The sequence below is a fragment of the Penicillium soppii genome (genome assembly GCF_028829465.1).
Source record: "Penicillium soppii strain IBT 18220 chromosome Unknown utg000006l, whole genome shotgun sequence".
NCBI classification, from domain to species: Eukaryota; Fungi; Ascomycota; class Eurotiomycetes; order Eurotiales; family Aspergillaceae; genus Penicillium; species Penicillium soppii.
This window is the reverse complement of record NW_026643236.1, coordinates 1,123,460-1,140,919: the sequence shown is the minus strand read 5'-3', so window position 1 is coordinate 1,140,919 and position 17,460 is coordinate 1,123,460. Positions and strand designations below refer to the sequence as shown.

General features: G+C 46.2%; 9 protein-coding genes across 9 annotated transcripts; 7 read left to right on the top strand and 2 right to left on the bottom strand.

Moving 5' to 3' along the window:
* Positions 1-1,409: 1,409 nt before the first annotated feature.
* N7529_007801 (uncharacterized protein) lies at positions 1,410-2,415 on the top strand (the record flags this gene model as incomplete). Its single annotated transcript, XM_057243328.1, has 2 exons — positions 1,410-1,673; positions 1,738-2,415. The coding sequence occupies 2 exons, from the start codon at positions 1,410-1,412 to the stop codon at positions 2,413-2,415; spliced, it is 942 nt and encodes a 313-aa protein (XP_057094866.1).
* A 548-nt stretch (positions 2,416-2,963) lies between these two features.
* N7529_007800 (class I SAM-dependent methyltransferase) lies at positions 2,964-3,482 on the top strand (the record flags this gene model as incomplete). Its single annotated transcript, XM_057243327.1, has 1 exon — positions 2,964-3,482. The coding sequence occupies one exon, from the start codon at positions 2,964-2,966 to the stop codon at positions 3,480-3,482; it is 519 nt and encodes a 172-aa protein (XP_057094865.1).
* A 2,352-nt stretch (positions 3,483-5,834) lies between these two features.
* On the top strand, positions 5,835-7,166 carry N7529_007799 (NAD(P)/FAD-dependent oxidoreductase; the record flags this gene model as incomplete). The annotated part of the gene is made up of 1 exon (XM_057243326.1): positions 5,835-7,166. One exon carries the CDS (start codon positions 5,835-5,837, stop codon positions 7,164-7,166), a length of 1,332 nt encoding a protein of 443 aa, XP_057094864.1.
* A 341-nt stretch (positions 7,167-7,507) lies between these two features.
* Positions 7,508-8,657, top strand: N7529_007798 (putative mitochondrial carrier protein; the record flags this gene model as incomplete). The annotated part of the gene is made up of 3 exons (XM_057243325.1): positions 7,508-7,537; positions 7,622-7,811; positions 7,861-8,657. 3 exons carry the CDS (start codon positions 7,508-7,510, stop codon positions 8,655-8,657), a joined length of 1,017 nt encoding a protein of 338 aa, XP_057094863.1.
* A 374-nt stretch (positions 8,658-9,031) lies between these two features.
* Positions 9,032-9,592, top strand: N7529_007797 (uncharacterized protein; the record flags this gene model as incomplete). Its single annotated transcript, XM_057243324.1, has 1 exon — positions 9,032-9,592. The coding sequence occupies one exon, from the start codon at positions 9,032-9,034 to the stop codon at positions 9,590-9,592; it is 561 nt and encodes a 186-aa protein (XP_057094862.1).
* A 1,107-nt stretch (positions 9,593-10,699) lies between these two features.
* N7529_007796 (uncharacterized protein) lies at positions 10,700-11,239 on the top strand (the record flags this gene model as incomplete). Its single annotated transcript, XM_057243323.1, has 1 exon — positions 10,700-11,239. The coding sequence occupies one exon, from the start codon at positions 10,700-10,702 to the stop codon at positions 11,237-11,239; it is 540 nt and encodes a 179-aa protein (XP_057094861.1).
* A 680-nt stretch (positions 11,240-11,919) lies between these two features.
* Positions 11,920-14,260, top strand: N7529_007795 (dynamin family protein; the record flags this gene model as incomplete). The annotated part of the gene is made up of 4 exons (XM_057243322.1): positions 11,920-12,303; positions 12,364-12,960; positions 13,023-13,801; positions 13,870-14,260. 4 exons carry the CDS (start codon positions 11,920-11,922, stop codon positions 14,258-14,260), a joined length of 2,151 nt encoding a protein of 716 aa, XP_057094860.1.
* A 218-nt stretch (positions 14,261-14,478) lies between these two features.
* Positions 14,479-14,886, bottom strand: N7529_007794 (uncharacterized protein; the record flags this gene model as incomplete). Its single annotated transcript, XM_057243321.1, has 1 exon — positions 14,479-14,886. One exon carries the CDS (start codon positions 14,884-14,886, stop codon positions 14,479-14,481), a length of 408 nt encoding a protein of 135 aa, XP_057094859.1.
* A 1,775-nt stretch (positions 14,887-16,661) lies between these two features.
* N7529_007793 (uncharacterized protein) lies at positions 16,662-17,249 on the bottom strand (the record flags this gene model as incomplete). The annotated part of the gene is made up of 1 exon (XM_057243320.1): positions 16,662-17,249. The coding sequence occupies one exon, from the start codon at positions 17,247-17,249 to the stop codon at positions 16,662-16,664; it is 588 nt and encodes a 195-aa protein (XP_057094858.1).
* Between the last annotated feature and the right edge of the window lie 211 nt (positions 17,250-17,460).

The window sequence follows — 17,460 nt, the reverse complement described above, 5'->3', positions numbered from 1 at the left end:
GTCAGGCATAGACGTAAACAAACAACCTTGGAATGCTACAACTGAGCCGTGAACGTAATTCACCACGGAGCTGGCCACCAATGCTGACCTATTACATTTTATTTTTCTCAATTGCTACGTTATTCAATGAATCCAACTAGTTGGTTTTGTCGGGTAGCTATTTTGACCTGGCCAATAAGAATGTGCGAAAGATTCTGTATTTTATTGTCCCTGGTTCTGGCAATTTATAGGGATCTAGGCATGACTAATGAAATCGTAGATACCCTCTGGAAGATTACCTGACAGGTTGCTCTATCTGGGCATCTCTCTGTTCTATGCCCTGGCATCCTGCATATTCCACCCGCTCGCCCGGTCTAGGTGGCTGTAAACCCTCCAAACCCCACTGACGAGAGGCATTGATACGCGCTACTTGGGCCATCAATGGTTTCCAACGCGGCTCACGAACCTACTGAACTAAATGATCCCTCTCATCAGCACCATGAGCATGAGCTGCAGGCAGCCATCGAACATGAAAAGAACACGGCCTCGGTGTGGGGAACTTCGGTGTTTGGTATTCTCCCCGATGCGCTGCTAAACATGCCCAGGTGACCACCAGGTTTCTGCTCAACAATTCAGTCAAAAACATCAGTCATCTCAATTACGTCTCTCATCCATCTTCCTTTATCTACTCTAGACAATATGGGCTCCTATGCAATGCGTGGCTCTCGCTCCTCCTGGCGGACCTTCTTCCGGGGCTTCGATCCTCGACATGCCCATTTATATCGTGATAGGGATTTTGTTCGTTTATGAAGCATAATTATAATTGGTAGGCGTGCTCGATTGCTCTTTTAAGGTAAGCTTACCGAGTCCGGGGCATCGGTTCCTTCCCGAACGGTTTACCGAAAGCCACCCCTCTTACTTGCCCGTCGAGGACAACTGCCTGCGTCCTCGATACGATGGCTTAGAGGATCGGAGTTATTCGTTATAAAAGGCTGCGAAACGCGGCGTATCGAACGGGTGACGCGGATAGGTGGCGAAACGCCGGCTGGTCCCGACAGACGAGCGAAACGGCACGTCTCCGAGGCCGGGATACCGAGGATGGTGACTATAGACGAGGACTCGAAAAGAGACTCGTAAAAAAAGAGTTTAGCGGGGAACAATAATCGGGAACCCTGGCAGTCCTTGGTCTTTAGGAATATGCTACCATTTGTTACGATAGAATCGTATAGATACGTAAAGATGATGATTTAACTACCTCAGAACGGGTGACCATGACTCGGAATGCTGAGTAAGAATAATGAGAGATAGACCCAGTCCGTCACAAAAACGTTCCGATCAATTACAAATCACGCCGAGTGAGTTTATAAAACCGCATTGCTTGGAAGGAATAAGCAGCAAATTCACGTCATTATCGAAGGAGCTCATTGAAAATGTCTTTTAGGAAAGTGGCCGTTTTTCCTGCCTCTGGCGGTATCGGAGGCAGCACTGTCAAGCATCTTCTACCTCGGCTTCCATCGAAAGATCTCACCTTTATCGCTCGTAGTCCTGAAAGATTGAGTGACGCTTTATCATCCGGTGCGACCGTTCGTCAGGCAGACTATGACGATGACAACAGCCTCTCAAATGCTTTTGATGGTGTTGATACTCTTTTCCTGATCTCATATGCTTCAGTTGAGCATGAACACAGATCTGAAGTAAGTTCTAGGAGCAATCCCATATTACACCTTTTGAAACCGTACTAAGGCTTGATATATCTAGCGTCATCGATTTGCCATTGACGCGGCAATTCGTAGCGGAGTGAAGCATATCTTCTACGGCTCTCTGGGTTATGGTGGTAAACCAGAGAACAAGGAATCTGTGGCTCATGTTATGCAAGCTCATCTAGATACGGAGAGGTATCTAGAGCAGCTGTCTGACAAAAATCCGGGCTTCGGATACACGGTGGTCCGAGAGGGCCTGTACACCGAGTCTTACCCACTCTATACGGCTTTCTTTGACCCGAAGAACCCTGTGAGTGAGATTAAGATCCCACACGACGGATCAGGCCCTGGTATTGCCTGGGTCAAACGTGAAGAGCTGGGCGAGGGCACAGCTGAGCTACTGAAGAGATTTGTCAACGACCCGAAGGGCTTCCCGTATCTTCAGAGGACTGTTTTGCTCTCCGGAAGAAGGGTGGTGTCTCTGAAGGAGTCAGTTGATATCTTAGGCAAAGTGGCCAACCTGCCTGTCAAGATCCACCAGGTTTCTGAAGATGAATTCGCTGCACAGCCTCAGGTCAAGCCAAATTTCATCTATCATGGAGTCGATCACTCCAAGGTGTGGGCTACAACCTTTGAAGCCTTCCGTCGAGGCGAGGCAGCATACGTATCGCCCCTCCTTGGAGAGCTGCTGGGGCGCGAACCAGAAGATTTCGAGACAACAGTGAACAATTCATAGTTTATCCTGTCAAGTACCCAGTTGACGGCCTATTGGAGTAAATTATGAAACAGCTTTGCTTCAAAGCAAACTGTGCTTGAAATTCCTAGGCCATAAACGCTATGTCATTATGTAGGGAGAATGTTCTCCACTCTCTCTGTGGTGAAATTCTAGTTCACGGCTATACTCTGAAACACTGATCATACCGTCGAGTAGTTAATAGTTCGCTTCGCTAACTTTACTTCTCTCTCTATTATGCTTTTTCAGTTTTGCAAGGAGGGCCTTAAGTATCTCGCGTATTAATGATACGAGTGAACACTCTCAGCTACCGTCCTGGTACAGGGAGGATGTCTCTCATATGAATTATAGACCCACTTATATCTATCACCTGACCAATGATGTAGAATCAAAATTTTGGAGTTCATCACAAAATTTCAAGACCTTTAATTTCTAATATATGGCCTATCTAGTGTACTAAAACTTAACGTTAGTCACATCATTACACCATTTTCTCTTGATATAACCAAGATAAATACTCGCACCTGCCTCTCTGCTCGCAGTCTTCAAGTATGGCAGAAGCATGCCATCAGGCCCTGCCTCCAACAGAACTCTCTAAAGCAGAGCGCTTCAAAGCTACACACCTTGCCGCGCGCCATGGCAACTACCACCAATACTACGCCAAGTTCCGGGCGCCGACCGTTCCCGATGAGCGCCTCTCCATTCTCCCATCAGATATCCTCCGCAACGCGCGAGTCATAGACCTAGGCTGCAACGCAGGCAAACTGACGCACGAGGCGATAGCGCACTGCGGCGCAGCCGCCTCAGTGGGCGTCGACATTGACCCGTGGCTGGTCGAACAGGCGAAGGCGGCGTACCCGGACGGGCCGTGCACATTCGAGCACTTTGACTTCGTGGATGCGTCCGCGTACACGGGTACCGCGCTGGGCAAGTTCGACGTTGTCCTGCTGCTCTCAGTGACGAAGTGGATTCATCTCAACAATGGGGACGCTGGGATGTTGACTCTCTTTGCGCACATACAAAACATTCTGAATGAAGGGGGTATCTCGTTATGGAGCCGCAACCTATGAGTAATTATGCAAGAGCTGCGAAGAAGAATAAAGAATTGAGAGAGGCATATAAGACGATTCAGATCAGGCCGCCGTTTGAAGATGAGTTGAAAGCATTGGGATTTGAGAGGATACTGGCGGTTGAGCGGGATGAGGAGGGGTTTGCTAGGCCCGTGCATGTTTGGAAAAGGATATCATGAATTGATGATTAGAGATAATAAAATCAGAAGCTAACATAGCTAATAATAGAATTCGAATTAACTGCATGGTTGAGCACGAGGTGGTAGTTCCTGGGATTCTCCAATGACCCTCGGTGGCCAATATGTACAGTGAAGCACTAAGTGACACAAAGAATTGTTTCATCTGATCACGATGAGAGTTTTCGAGAGATCGGCAAAGAGGGCTTCCACGCTAGGAGAATTCCTCCAAGCATTCTCCATCCTTTTTCACCATGACGGATCAAGAACTTGAAGGCTAGTGCTAGGTTGTGTGCTTGGGAAACACCCGCATTGTATCGGACCAAGTTATACTTTCATTAAAGCCGAGCCAGGTCATAAAATATGAGTGAGAATGCAAGGCTGATTTTGGTTTTGGCTACTCCAAGCGGCTGGATGCAAAAAAGCCCAATCATGATAGCATCTGTAACACCAATCACGGTGCCTTTTGAGACTCTGGGGTCGACAACTTCGATGCCTTGCACGGCCCACAGCACCGATTAGGCCGGGATAAGGAGCCCATCTGAAATAACTATGGTCACAGCCAACACACCCATCACTTTCAATAGTCCTCCAGGGCTCTGACAAATCTGTTAGACTCAACCTGATGGCGGAAATGCCGGCTCGATCGTTGAAGATCTTATGTCGGGTATCGTCTGATGTGGAAAAAGAGGCCTCTCTAGGATCACATTTAGCGATGTTCATCTGCAACACGATCAGCCTCCTGATGAGTGACAGAGCGACGTATGTGAGACTTGCGTAGCGGCTCCACAAATTATAGGTGCTGAAGGTGTCGCCTTCACCATCATTATCTGCGTGAAGGATGGTGAAAACGTACTTCACCGTCACCATTATAAAGATGCTCCAAGGAATTATTGACAAGACTCCGATGATATCTTTTCACGACGCTGGCGTTTTGACCGTGGAAGAGAAGACATAGAGGGGACTGATACCAATGTCGCCGTATATAGCGCCAATCAACTGATATGCCAGCCAGAGAAGTATTCTGCCTTTGAGGATCTATTGCTGTATGAGTCTAATGATTTTTGACATTTATTCCGCGTTGCCTACGTGTCTGTCTCTCCTTGAGTGAACTGGTTTCAGCAAAATAGGGTCTTCATCTGCAATATCTAGTGTTGTTGAGCTTTTGATGACCTGCTCAGCCACACTATGGTGCGAACGAATATTGTAGATCTTGCGATCCTTTTTATTAATGCCTTTTGATCAGCTGATTATGCTCTGTAGATGTTGTTTTGGGCTTGAAGCGGCGCTTGGCTTCGGACGTGGATACTTCCAGTCCATGCCCTGGACATAAGACTTGCGAGGCGGCAGGGGGTATGAAATGTGAATTAAAGGTGAAAATTGCTCTGAGACTCTAACTATGCGTGTTACTGGAAATCTGAGTTCTAATCTCTTGTGCAGATCGGAAAAAAAACAAGGAACGCGGCCGTGATGAATAGAGTGGCGTGTTGGATATATATTCCTCTGCTTTGCGGATAGAGGGTACACGGAATATTTTTCCATTCGGATCACACTTCTACGCGGAAAATTTCTCCCATGGGTAATTCTCGCTCACCATAGAGTGCTTCATACCTAGAAGCTATTTTGGTCGTGATTCGGGTTGTAAGTCGAGATTGTGGGGCGGTTAAACAAGCGGTGGATCACCACTGCGATGTTGGGAAGAGAAAGTCGGCCATTTCTGGCATCAGAATCGGTCATTTCTCATATTGGATCCATGAGTGTATTCGCTATTCTATGTGTGAAAGGACGTGGAAGAGGCTACGGGTGTGAATATTCCCATATAAGGTCATTCATTGTGTTGGGAACAATGGAAGATGTAAAAGCATAAATTGAATAATGATTGGCGAATGTGTTCGTTTTAACATGCTCAAGGGGTGCGATCAAAAGAAATTACAAAAAATGAATCTGGGCAAATCAATGATAGCATTGAAGGCGGTACAATACTGGACCTGGAAGAGAGTGGCATGTTGTTGCGGTGAAAGGTGATCGGCGACTCAAAATGCCCCCGATATCGGAACAAGTTAATCCGATTCCGCGATCACGACATCAGCTAACAGGCTTACTGCTTTAGGTATTTTTGAAGGTCTCTCTTTTGGAGCGTTAAATATTTTATTTCTTGAATAAGTTCGTATTCAAGATGTTTCAAAGTCGCGCCACAGTTGCAGCTCGCGCTGCCCGCTCGGTAGCTTCGCAGTACAGGGGTCTAGCGACCGCGTCCCCTGTGGGTACTGCCCGAAGCCACAAGGTTGTGGTTGTCGGTGGTGGTACTGCTGGTCTCTCCATCAGCCACCAGCTTCTGCACTCTGGCAAGTTCGCGCAAGATGACATTGCTGTAATTGACCCTGCCGAATGGCACCACTACCAACCCGGTTGGACACTAGTTGGTGGTGGTCTCAAGAATAAAGAGGACCTGCGCAAGCCAATGGCTAGCTTGATTGATCCCAAGTTCAAATTCTACAACCAGGGTGTTGGCGCATTCACTCCTACTGAAAATTCTCTGACCCTTGAGAATGGCGACAAGCTCAACTACGAGCACCTCGTTGTGGTCCCCGGTATCAGCATCAACTACGGTCAAATCAAGGGTCTGCCTGAAGCTCTTGCAGACCGTCACTCTACTGTCTCCTCTATCTACGGTTACAACACCTGTGATAAGGCTTTCCGCACTTTTGAGAACTTCCGCGAAGGAAATGCCATTTTCACCCAGCCCGCAGGTGTCATCAAGTGCGCCGGCGCTCCCCAAAAGGTCATGTGGCTTGCGTTGGACCTCTGGAAAAAAGCCGGGCTTTACAACCCAACCAACCCCGCCTCCTCACCCGTAAAGATCAGCTACGCTACCGGTCTCCCCGTGATGTTTGGTGTACCCAAGTACAACGCCATTCTCGAGCAGATGCGTAAGGACCGCGGTGTCGAGGGCCTGTTCCAACACGATCTCCTGGCTATTGACGGCAAGGCCGCCGTCTTCTCCTCTCCCAATGGAGAAGTTACTAGGGAATTTGACCTGCTCCACGTTTCCCCCAAGATGGGCGCCCATGCGTTCGTCAAGAACAGCCCTCTGGCCAACGAGGCTGGAATGGTCGATGTCCACGACAACACCACTCAACACAAAAAGTTCCCCAACGTCTGGTCTGCCGGTGATGCTTCAAGTTTGCCTACCTCCAAGACTGCCGCTGCTGTTACCTCCGAGGCGCCCGTCCTCGTCCGCAATCTTCTTCAGACCATGGAGGGCAAGGACCTTGATGCCTCCTACGATGGATACACCTCGTGCCCACTTTTGACCGAGTACGGCAAGGTCCTCCTTGCTGAGTTCAAGTATGGTGGTGAGCCCAAGGAGACCTTCGGTAATTGGTTCGGCATTGACCAAGGTGAGCCCCGTCGCTCGTTCTGGCACCTCAAGAAGGACTTCTTCCCTTGGGTGTACGCCAACTACATGATCAAGGGTAACTGGGGTGGACCCAAGGGCTGGCTCTAGTGGGTAACGCTCGAAAGCGATGTACAATATATTGCGAATCAATTAGCGCCCTCCAATTTTTGATAAAGGGTTAGCCAAAATATCAAGAGATTTCCATAATACGCCAAGCGAAAATGAGTGTAGTTGAAATAAAGATCGAAGTAGTAGTCTCCGAGCACATGTCAATGTCAATGACATCATCGCCCCTCATCCCCCATCATATCGAAAATGAGAGGTGCAAAATAGTAATCCTGGAATCTATCGATTCTTTACTACTTATCTTTTTCGTTGGCTTTGTGTTTTTTCAAACTCTCAAAGTTCAAACATTTTCTGCCGGCTTATATCCTTACAACCTTCCCCACATGTACAACAGCCATACCGATATTTGGGTCGTATGTTGATCAACACGATAACCACGTGTACATTTCATTCAGACAAGATGAAGAGTTAACATCAATTCGTTGTTAACCATATAGGCGGGTGCATTCGCTGCAGTCGTGGTAGATTTCATAGTCTACCCGGTTGACACGCTCAAAACACGCATTCAATCACCAAACTACAACAAAGTGTTCAAAGATGCTCATACGGGCACGATAAAGCGCAATGTACTTTTCAAAGGTCTTTATCAAGGCGTGTGGAGCGTGGTTTTTTCTACAATCCCATCATGTACGCATTCGTAACTCAAAAACACCCAAACCAATCCTAACAACTTTAGCCGGGGCATTCTTCACAACATACGAAACAGTAAAAAGCGTGCTGTACAACTCATCCACCAACACCAACAAACCGTCAACTCTCCATTCAATAACTCTGCCATTCTCACACAACCTCCCAACACCAATAATCAATGGCTTAGCATCTTCAACCGCCGAAATGGTCTCGTGTCTCATCCTCACACCGGCAGAAGTGCTCAAACAAAATGCGCAAATGGTGACAGCAAATTCAAACTATCATCAAAATAAAAGTGCAATGCTTCAAGTATTTTGCCACTTCAGACACCAACCTTGGCGTCTTTGGACTGGGTATACCGCACTAGTAGGCCGAAACCTGCCGACGACAGCTTTACAGTTTCCGCTTTTCGAATACATCCGCACGAGACTTACAGAGAAGTGGAAAAATGAGAAGGGTACAGCTGTGCAGGCGCAATCGCGCTCTGGTCAACTGATTGAGTGTGCTGGGTTGACGGGGATCTCGGCGGCCATGTCGGGGAGTCTTGCCGCCATTGTTACTACGCCTGTTGATGTTATAAAGACCAGGGTTATGCTTACCGCCGGTGGGAAGGATAAGAGGTCCAGCAGTGGTGCGTTCGCTGTTGGGAGGGATATCTTGAAGAACGAGGGAGTTAAAGGGTTGTTTTGCGGCGGTCTTATTCGGGCTGGGTGGACGGCTGTTGCATTGGGGTTGTATCTTAGTTTGTATGAAGGAGGTCGATTGTACCTGGAGAATAGGCGAAGAGAGAAAGATGGTATGAGGGGATCTGGACGTGCTGGTGACGTTGATGAAGACTTTTAGACTTTTAGTTGAGAGAACTTTTGCGGATATCCCTATTCCCTCTGCCGGTTACATTCTGTCAACCGATGTTTACTTTTGTTGAACATGTCTTTGATTCGGTTGTTATACCACGAATGGCTTTTTTTGTACAAAGAACCATGCAGATACATTTCCGTAATAGACATTGTGTTTTGGCAGTTCGAGGTCGCTCAAAGGCGCGAAAAAACAAAGAGAACAAAGCTTTCTTTATGATTCAACTTCCATATAATTTCAGATCCAAAGTACTTAAATACCTGAGCTCAGATTAAATATGGGAATACAAGATCCAAGTCCTCAACACATACTGTCTATCAGTATCAAGTCACATTTACTAGATTACCACCATCAAGGTCAAAATGCCGTCCTACTCAAGTCCTCTACCAACCCCGACGATCGACCCAAACGACAACTGGGAAGCAGACGACGAAGCCTCAGACGCTGGAGAAATTAATTCCTTTGACCTCGTCCACCTATCCACATCTCTATCCTCCCTCCCAGAACCACAAGCCATTTTTAACTTTCACATCTGCCGCGACTCCCAGCCATTCCTAGGTGCAACAGGTAAGTCTGAGGGGTGGAATAACACATCCTACCTTCTATGGCAAATGAGTGCAACCCTGGCAGACGCCGGAACTGATCTAGAATGGACCCGGAAATTCCAAAAATGGCGACCTAGGTGGAATGGAATCCAGGAGCACGTTAAGGCGTATGGATATACCCATTTTTCATCGGAGATTCCTCCTGCTCCAGTGGGCCTCGCTTTGATTAGGTTTGATGGTGAGAGAAGCTTTGAGATTGACCAGGATGGATCTGGTGGGGAGGATCAGTTGGATGTTTGGGCGCTTTGGAGGTTTGTTGTTGAGTTACCTGTTGGAAATCCGGGGTTTATTGAAGTTTTGCTTATGGATACTGTTTAAAAGTTCGAGTAACAGAACTTCGGCTCTCACGCGTTTTGCAGCTTCTACGACCTATATATGTATCATATACGGAACAAGAACCGGTGCCAATCGAGGAAATACTCCATTTGATCCCATTTGAGAAAAAAGAACTTTTAATAAACAATTTAGAAATGTTAGCTATTACGAAATATTTCCAGAATAACAAAAAGGTAGTCATAAGTTGCGAGAATATTTGCATGTTCTGCGTCAACGCAGATTCACTCATCACTTTCTCCATCAGATCCAATACGTGATCCAAACGAATAGTCCGTCACGGCTGCAAGGCCTTTTTCCTCTTTACTATCTCCAAAACTCCACTTGTCTGGGTTTATACTGTTCTTCCAGTCTTCGGAAGCTTTCGCAGTATCCTGCTGAGCTTGAAATTGCCTAGGCTTGGTTTTGGCTTGCAAGGTCAGCATTCGTTAAATCTAACTTTGAGAACTGATTACTCGCCCCCTGTTCCGTGGCTATATAGCTTCATAGAAACATGTCCATCACTTGAAGCAACTATGGTCTCAATAACGGGATGTTTTATACCAGATGATTGGCCCATGTTAAATTAAGTCATTTAACCTTAGTTCCTATTCATCTTCGTAAGACTCATAGATCAGAGAGAGATTTATTCAGATACTAGCAAGATACTAGCAACATAGCAACAGTCACAATTCCGAATGCCATAAGTCCAATGATAGTTTTGAGCGAACGGAGAGAAGTACGCCCGAAGGATCATCTGAGCAAAGTTATAGGCTCAATGGAGTGTCAGAAGCTGGAGGCTCTTTAATTTTGTTTGTGCAGTGGACTTTTTTTTAGCTTCAATGAATGATTTGATCCTCGTTTTTCAATCTATGAAAGAGTTAACAAAGGGCAATAAACTATACAAAGGCAATAATGACTTTGTGGCTACTATCAGCGAAAGTTTACTTGGCCTTACACTATATAAACCTCCCATCTCCTGCAGAATTGCGAATTCAGTTGATTGATCCAGCGGTTAATCATACCATTTCCAACCAACCGTATTTACTTATCTGACCAGGGAAAGCTGAAATTTACCGCCAATTTAGATCTCTAAGCAAGTTAACAGACAGAATGGGCGCAACTAACAAATCACCCAAGACTGCAAACGTTTGCGCTCCAGGTATGAACCCCAATGGATTTACAACCGATCGTAAAGTGGATGGCGAGCGGCGGTCTATCCGTCGCTATAACGATGGTCGTATATCTAGTCGTGAGGCTAACACCAAGTGTCATCTTACAGGCATTATCTCAACCCCGAAGGATACATCCACCCCCAAAGAGGAGGAATATCAGGCCCAGAATTTCTTTGAAGTTGCCGAACTTCTCGCCGCCATTGAGAAGGTCCCTAACCCGGAAAGCTCTGTAAAACCACAGAAGTATGTCTTCAAGGAAAAGAAATCAAGGTGCCTAAGTACTGTCTCTGATGACGGTCAGACAACTCCTCCCTCTATTGAATCCCCTACCCCGGCCAGTTCTCCCGAACTGATGAGCAACGAGGTTTTCCATCCTCCTGTGGCTCCTCGGGTCACTACTGAGAATCCTAACAGTATTTCGAACCAGTGGCGACGCATGGGTGTAAACAATGTGTATAATGAGTTGGGCTTTAACTAGAAATGAGGTAATTTAGAGCAATTTTGGTCTTTGGTCTTGATTTTGAAAAGCTTATATGGCATCAATGAACATGTAAGTTCGTCGAGATACAGTGGTAGAACATTTTTGCTTTGTCTGAGATTTAGTACGACCTCACTGAGCTTTAACATATGGGAAAGCTGAAAAGACAAGGTATAAGTGAAAGAACAAGCAAACGTATACCTAGGTATCTCTCTGTGGATGTAATATTTTCCTTTCAAGCTCAGATTTCTGAAAGCTACTCTTCACTCATCCATTGCCAGGATGATTTATTGCCAGAGAATCTTCAAATGAACTCATTGATTTGCGTTGCGGTCTAACCCGAAAGGTTGATATTTGTAGTAATAGCATTGATCAATGATTATTGCTGGCATCTTTCTATATTAAGTCATATGGAGAGAAAGTTTATGTAAACAAAGAGATTGAATGCGAGCTATCCACGCATCACGTCTCACCACCTTTTGTGCAACCTCCTATATCTTCAACACCATTTCCCTTTTCCCTCATCCACTTTTCTATCCTCATTGCTCACTCTTCATCCTTCATTCCTTCACACGTACATGTTACTAGCACCTTTCTTTTGTATACAAGTGCTCTATCTTTTTGAATTGCTTGCCTATCTCTCTCTTTGAGTTCCCCCGCCATCGGCTTTATCCGGTGCGATGATCGTCGAAGGTGGGAGCCTTGCTGGCCAAGACTTGACAAAGCGCGCGCTGAACGAAAAAATTGACAAACTATTCGCGTGTGGCGTGGGAAAATATGTGAACCTCCCCCAACTTGTTGTGGTTGGTGACCAATCGAGTGGCAAAAGTTCTGTCTTGGAGGGCTTGACCAAGTTGAACTTTCCACGAGACAGCGGGCTATGTACTCGCTTCGCAACTCAGATCATTTTCCGTCGTGAGCCAAGTCTGAGGGATCGAGAAATTTCTGCTTGCATAATCCCCACCTCGAATCTCGATGCAAAACAGGACCAAAAAGTCAGAACCTGGAAGGCCTCCGGGCTCCAGTCTCTCAGTCCGCAGGAGTTCTCCCGAATGATGCACGAGGTAACTAACTAAACGCCCACGGGCGCTATGGTGAGCCTTTTCGCTAATCAGACGCCACAGGTACACGAGATAATGGGCCTGTCCTCTGAAGATGACGATGGAAAGCCGACTTTCTCAGACAACGTGTTAGAGCTTGAGATCAAAGGCCCCGATGAAAGTCACCTCAGTATCATCGATGTGCCGGGAATCTTCAAGAACACTACCTCCGGGCGTACCACAAAAAATGACATTGCCATGGTCAGAAGCATGGTCCTCGGATACATGCAGAACCCTCGCTCCATCATGCTTGCTGTTGTCCCGGCAAATGTGGATATTGCCACACAGGAAATCGTTGAGATGGCCCGCGACGAAGACCCCCAGGAATTGAGAACGTTGCGAATCCTCACCAAGCCTGACCTTGTCGACGAGGGAGCTGAAGGTAAAATAGTTCAACTCATCAACGATGGCAATGCTAAAGGGCAGCTTGGCTGGATTCTTGTTCGGAACTTAAGCCAGAAGCAAATGTCTAATGGGAATGTTGACCGTGATACGGAAGAAGCACTGTTTCATCACACGTCTCCCTGGAATCAAGTGGTTCCTGAAAACTACGGTATCGGCGCGCTCAAGGCCCGCCTCCAAGAGTTGCTCACAGCCACCGTGCGCCGGGAGTTTCCCTCTGTGAGTAAAAACTGTTCTCAGATAATGCAGAAATACTAACTTGTTGTCTTTCTGATATTCAGGTTCGCACTGAAGTCATCAAAAGACTTAGGGAGTCCAAGGAATCATTGGAATCCCTTGGAGCGCAGCGAGATACACCGGAACAGCAGAGACGTATTATTTTGGAGATTGTGTCCGCATTCCAAGACATTACCCGACATGCAACTGCTACCAACTATGGAGCTCATAAAATTTTCGACGAGATAAACTGTTCTCGGCTGGCCACCCATATCTCCTCCAGAAACTCTGTGTTTTCCGATGATCTCGAGTCATCTGGCCACTTGTTTGAATTCGCTTCAATGGTTGAAGATCAGTCTTTAAACTCAGTCAATCCTAAGGCCAGTTCGCAGCAGGATCAAATTATGATAGAAAGCCGAAAGTCGACCGGGGTTCATGATCTCCAAGAAATTCTTGTTGAAACTGAAGAGATCGAGGCCTCCTTTAAGTCGGCCATTCTCCCATGGATCAAGGACATTTATCAAGCTTCTCGGGGCTTTGAGATTGGTACCTTCAACCACACGTTGCTATCAACTCTCATGAGAAAGCAGACAGTGAAATGGCCTGTTTTGGCTTGGGGATATGTCAGCGATATCATCAATTATGTTCACGCCTTCATAAGTGAAGTTCTTGATGATATTTGCAACAATCACCAACTATTTACTGGCATCATGTCAGCCCTCAGGGATGACCTCTTCTCCGCTTATCGTCGAGGCATGTCAATGAATAAATTCTTGTTGGAAGTCGAGCGGGGAGGAACCCCGATGACATTGAACCACTATTTGAATGATAATCTCGAAAGATCGTGAGTCAATGTTTGAATTTTTTGAAATTGCATCAAAGTCACGGCAGCTAACACCTCGAATTTTGTAGTCGACAAGAGAGATTCAATGCTGCCATCGCCGACAAGGTCTTCGATAACTTTTCACAGGGAGAGGTCGTGCGGCTCAGCGACCTTACTGCCCAGCACAACATGAGCAACTTGGATCATACTGTCCAGGACATTCACGATATCCTGGAATCCTACTACAAAGTGGCTCGCAAAAGGTTTGTTGACAATGTTTGCATGCAAGCAGTTGATTGTCACCTCGTGACTGGGCCTGAAGCACCTATGAAACTCATATCACCGACTTGGGTGAATGACTTATCTAACGATGCATTGGAAGAGATAGCCGGAGAGGATGTGGGTTCCAAACGAAGACGGAAACAGTTGCAGAAGGAGATTGAGGATTTAGAGACCGGAAGAAGAATTCTCTGGACATGAATAGTGAGCTGAAATTGGGAGCAGACTAATATTTGAGTGAATTGCCATGGCTTAGAAACAAAAAAAAGTAGCTGGGAGTAACTGAGATTTCTTTACTTGAAAAATGAAATAAAACGTCCTTTGAAGTCATATTCGCTCTTATGTATTTATCTCAACGACGGGATTGCTACAAATGAGCAAAGGTGGCCCATGGATGGGTACCAATCCATATGAATACATTAGAACTCCAGGTCCTCAACAATGTTGAGCAAGGAAAAGCTGACACACATGTCACACTTTGCATTGCGCTTCAGCCGCTTGGCCAGAAGGGGAAGCCTCTGCTTCAAGCTACGGCATATTTTCACAACCTCCTCATCATACCACCCAAATTGCTTTGCCAGGACAAAGGGGTGCTCGGGCGCGTCGGTGGCCATGTACAGAGCAGCCCTGATGATCTCGTTAAGAAGCACAATGCTCTGCTTCTCCAGGTTGATCTTAACGTCGTCCAGAGTGTCAGGCTTGGGCTGGTGTGTGATCAAACTGGCCTGAGTAGTGAGAAACAGCACGAACTTTGCACGTGCTTCCTTGTATTCAGCAACACCGTCGATCGCATCATCTTCTTCCTCTAGCTCATCCGGGCAAGACATTTTGGGAGTGGAACGGGTCAGTCGTATGCCGAACATTTTGTCGAGATTGACGATCAGTACCGGGGAAAAAGCCTAACGCAGTCTGTTAGGGTTGGTATTAAATCAAAAGATAAATCAGAATCTGTCATACCTTTGTAGGTTTGATTGGATGATTTTTAGATGTTTCTGGATGTAGAACGATCCCGCGTGTGATGAAGCCACGAACGATGTAAAAAGGAACTTACACAAGGACAACGCGACGCGGAAGACTCCCTGAACTGTCATTTTGAACGAACTCTGCCACGTGAACTGCCTGTGGACTATTCGGATTCGCCGCCTATTGTTCCTTTTGCAATGAGTCGTAAGGTGGGGAGTGTGGATGCAATAAGCTCCCCATTACCTGGGAGGTCGATCAAATTCGTTCAACGCGAGAACCCGTTCTTGAAGTGCAGGTTCTTATGACTACCTTGATTTGATGCACATACTTTGTTTTAATATGCTGCTGTAAAGTCTACTTTTAATACAATCCCATGATTATCAAGTTCGATTCCATTGTGGCACACAATATGTCGAAGGCAAATTGGCATATATTTTATCCAACAAAGCCAAGCATCATTTTAATCTGATATATGTTTTAATGGCACTCAGAAATATCATATAAATCTTTGTGCAATGGGCTTTTATCTCCGATGTCTAAAGAGGTGGCTATTTCACTTGCTATTCGAAGCATAAGACTAGCTATCGGCCTCATCTCTAGACATCCATATAAACAGCTGAACCTGGCAGAATTTCAACACTGCTGGGCAGAGCCCTTAAGTTTGAAAATCTCTGTATCTATCAAGTATTTCATTCAACCATTTCTGCTAGAATTAAGCTCGAAGGCCTTCTTTAAGACCTATCATCATTGTGCACTGTATAAACGTGTGTTGTTGTTTAACGTCAGCTGTGGGACTCTATCTACCTAAGTGCCTCCAACTCCCCCGAGTGCTATGTAGAGGGGCTAAGCTATAGAGTTACGTATAGAAGAGTTGAGACTTAGAACGCAACTCGTGCACAATGCAATTTTCCGCCTCCTTTGTGAGCCGACATGTAGTCTTCCGCAGATGCGTTCAATAGGTGAAAATAAATTCCTCTTTCCGACTGTATATAGCCCGCTGACCTCCTTTGAATTAATTGCAAGGCTACAGGAAATTAGGAGTGCACAGAAGACCTTTTATTCCGTACACATCCGGTCGCTCCACAATGGTTTCTATACAGTATTTTATTGGCCATATTCCTTGTCATGATAGGCAGTTAGTCTATAGTTTAAAACGTTCGACCAGGGCCATCAAGAACTAGTATAGTAGAGTGGTTAGAAAATTTCACTTGAATTTGCTTTTTAATCTGTAATAGGAATGTTTACTCTGGTGAGAGCACCACCTAAAGTAAGCCCACATCCCACATTTGAAATTGCGAAAACTTACTCCGTACATTTCTACGCATTATTTTTTTGATCCTTCATGTGGTTACCAGCGTGACTTGAGAATAAATTCCTCGAGGAAAGGTAACCTTTGCCATTTGATGAAAGACCTTGTACAGCCCTATCAACTACAATATAGCTGACAACGAGTAATACTTTCTCCACTTTCGGATGACTGTTTTTATCCGCATATGAAAAAGTCATATTTGGGAAGTCGGAATTGGAGTTCTATCAGCCCTGTCTAAAGTAGATCCCAAACAAGCCAGACACTACTCGAATCGTAAAATATACAACCTAGGATCAAATTTGACCCAGTAGTTTTACACACAAAATAAACTCAATGCTCCATAGCCCTCTCCTCCAAGGCTTCAACAGCAGACCTCAACTCCCGAATGCGTTGCCCAACCCGTCTGCGGACTTCATCCTTAACACCCTGTGGAATCTCAGCGGGATTATAATTCGTCTCAATAATCGTCCCGTCACCCTCCGCCTCCTCACTCGCATTGTCATTCGCAATTTCCCCAGGCTTCGCTGTGTAGAGCCCATAAACAGAAGAGAGTTGGTTCAGGGCATCACGCGCAGACTCCCGATCCGAAGCTGCGTAGATGGTGGAGGTATCGGTGCTTTCGGTGGCGATTTCAAATTCGTCTTTCGCGACTTCGTACAGCTCTTGCAATTCCTCGACTAGGAGGTCTGCTTCCGCTTTGCCGCTTGAGGTTTTGAGAGAAGAGAAGCTTCTAGTAGTTGGCGTGGGAAAAGAAAGGGGTCGCAATTGCAGCGAGGTCAATTGGGTTTTGCCTGGGTTGGTGCGGAGCTTGGAGTCGGATAGACTGTGCAGTGTGCGAGGGGTGAGCTTTGTGGACGGCACGACCCGGCGCAGGATTGAGGTTGCCCGTGCAGGGCGGATGATTGCTAGACCAGACATTTTGAATTGAGGAATTGGGCGTGGCGTTCAAGATTCAGATGGACAATTTGTGGATGGTTGTAACGTTGCGGGTAACAGCTGAGCTGTCATGAGAGACCGGCCATCGGCGATGACGTCGGCTGTTTATCGCTTCACGTGCCGATAAGGAATTATCTGACTGCAAAACACCCCCAAAGATGCACTTCACAACAACGCAGAAATGTAGTATGGC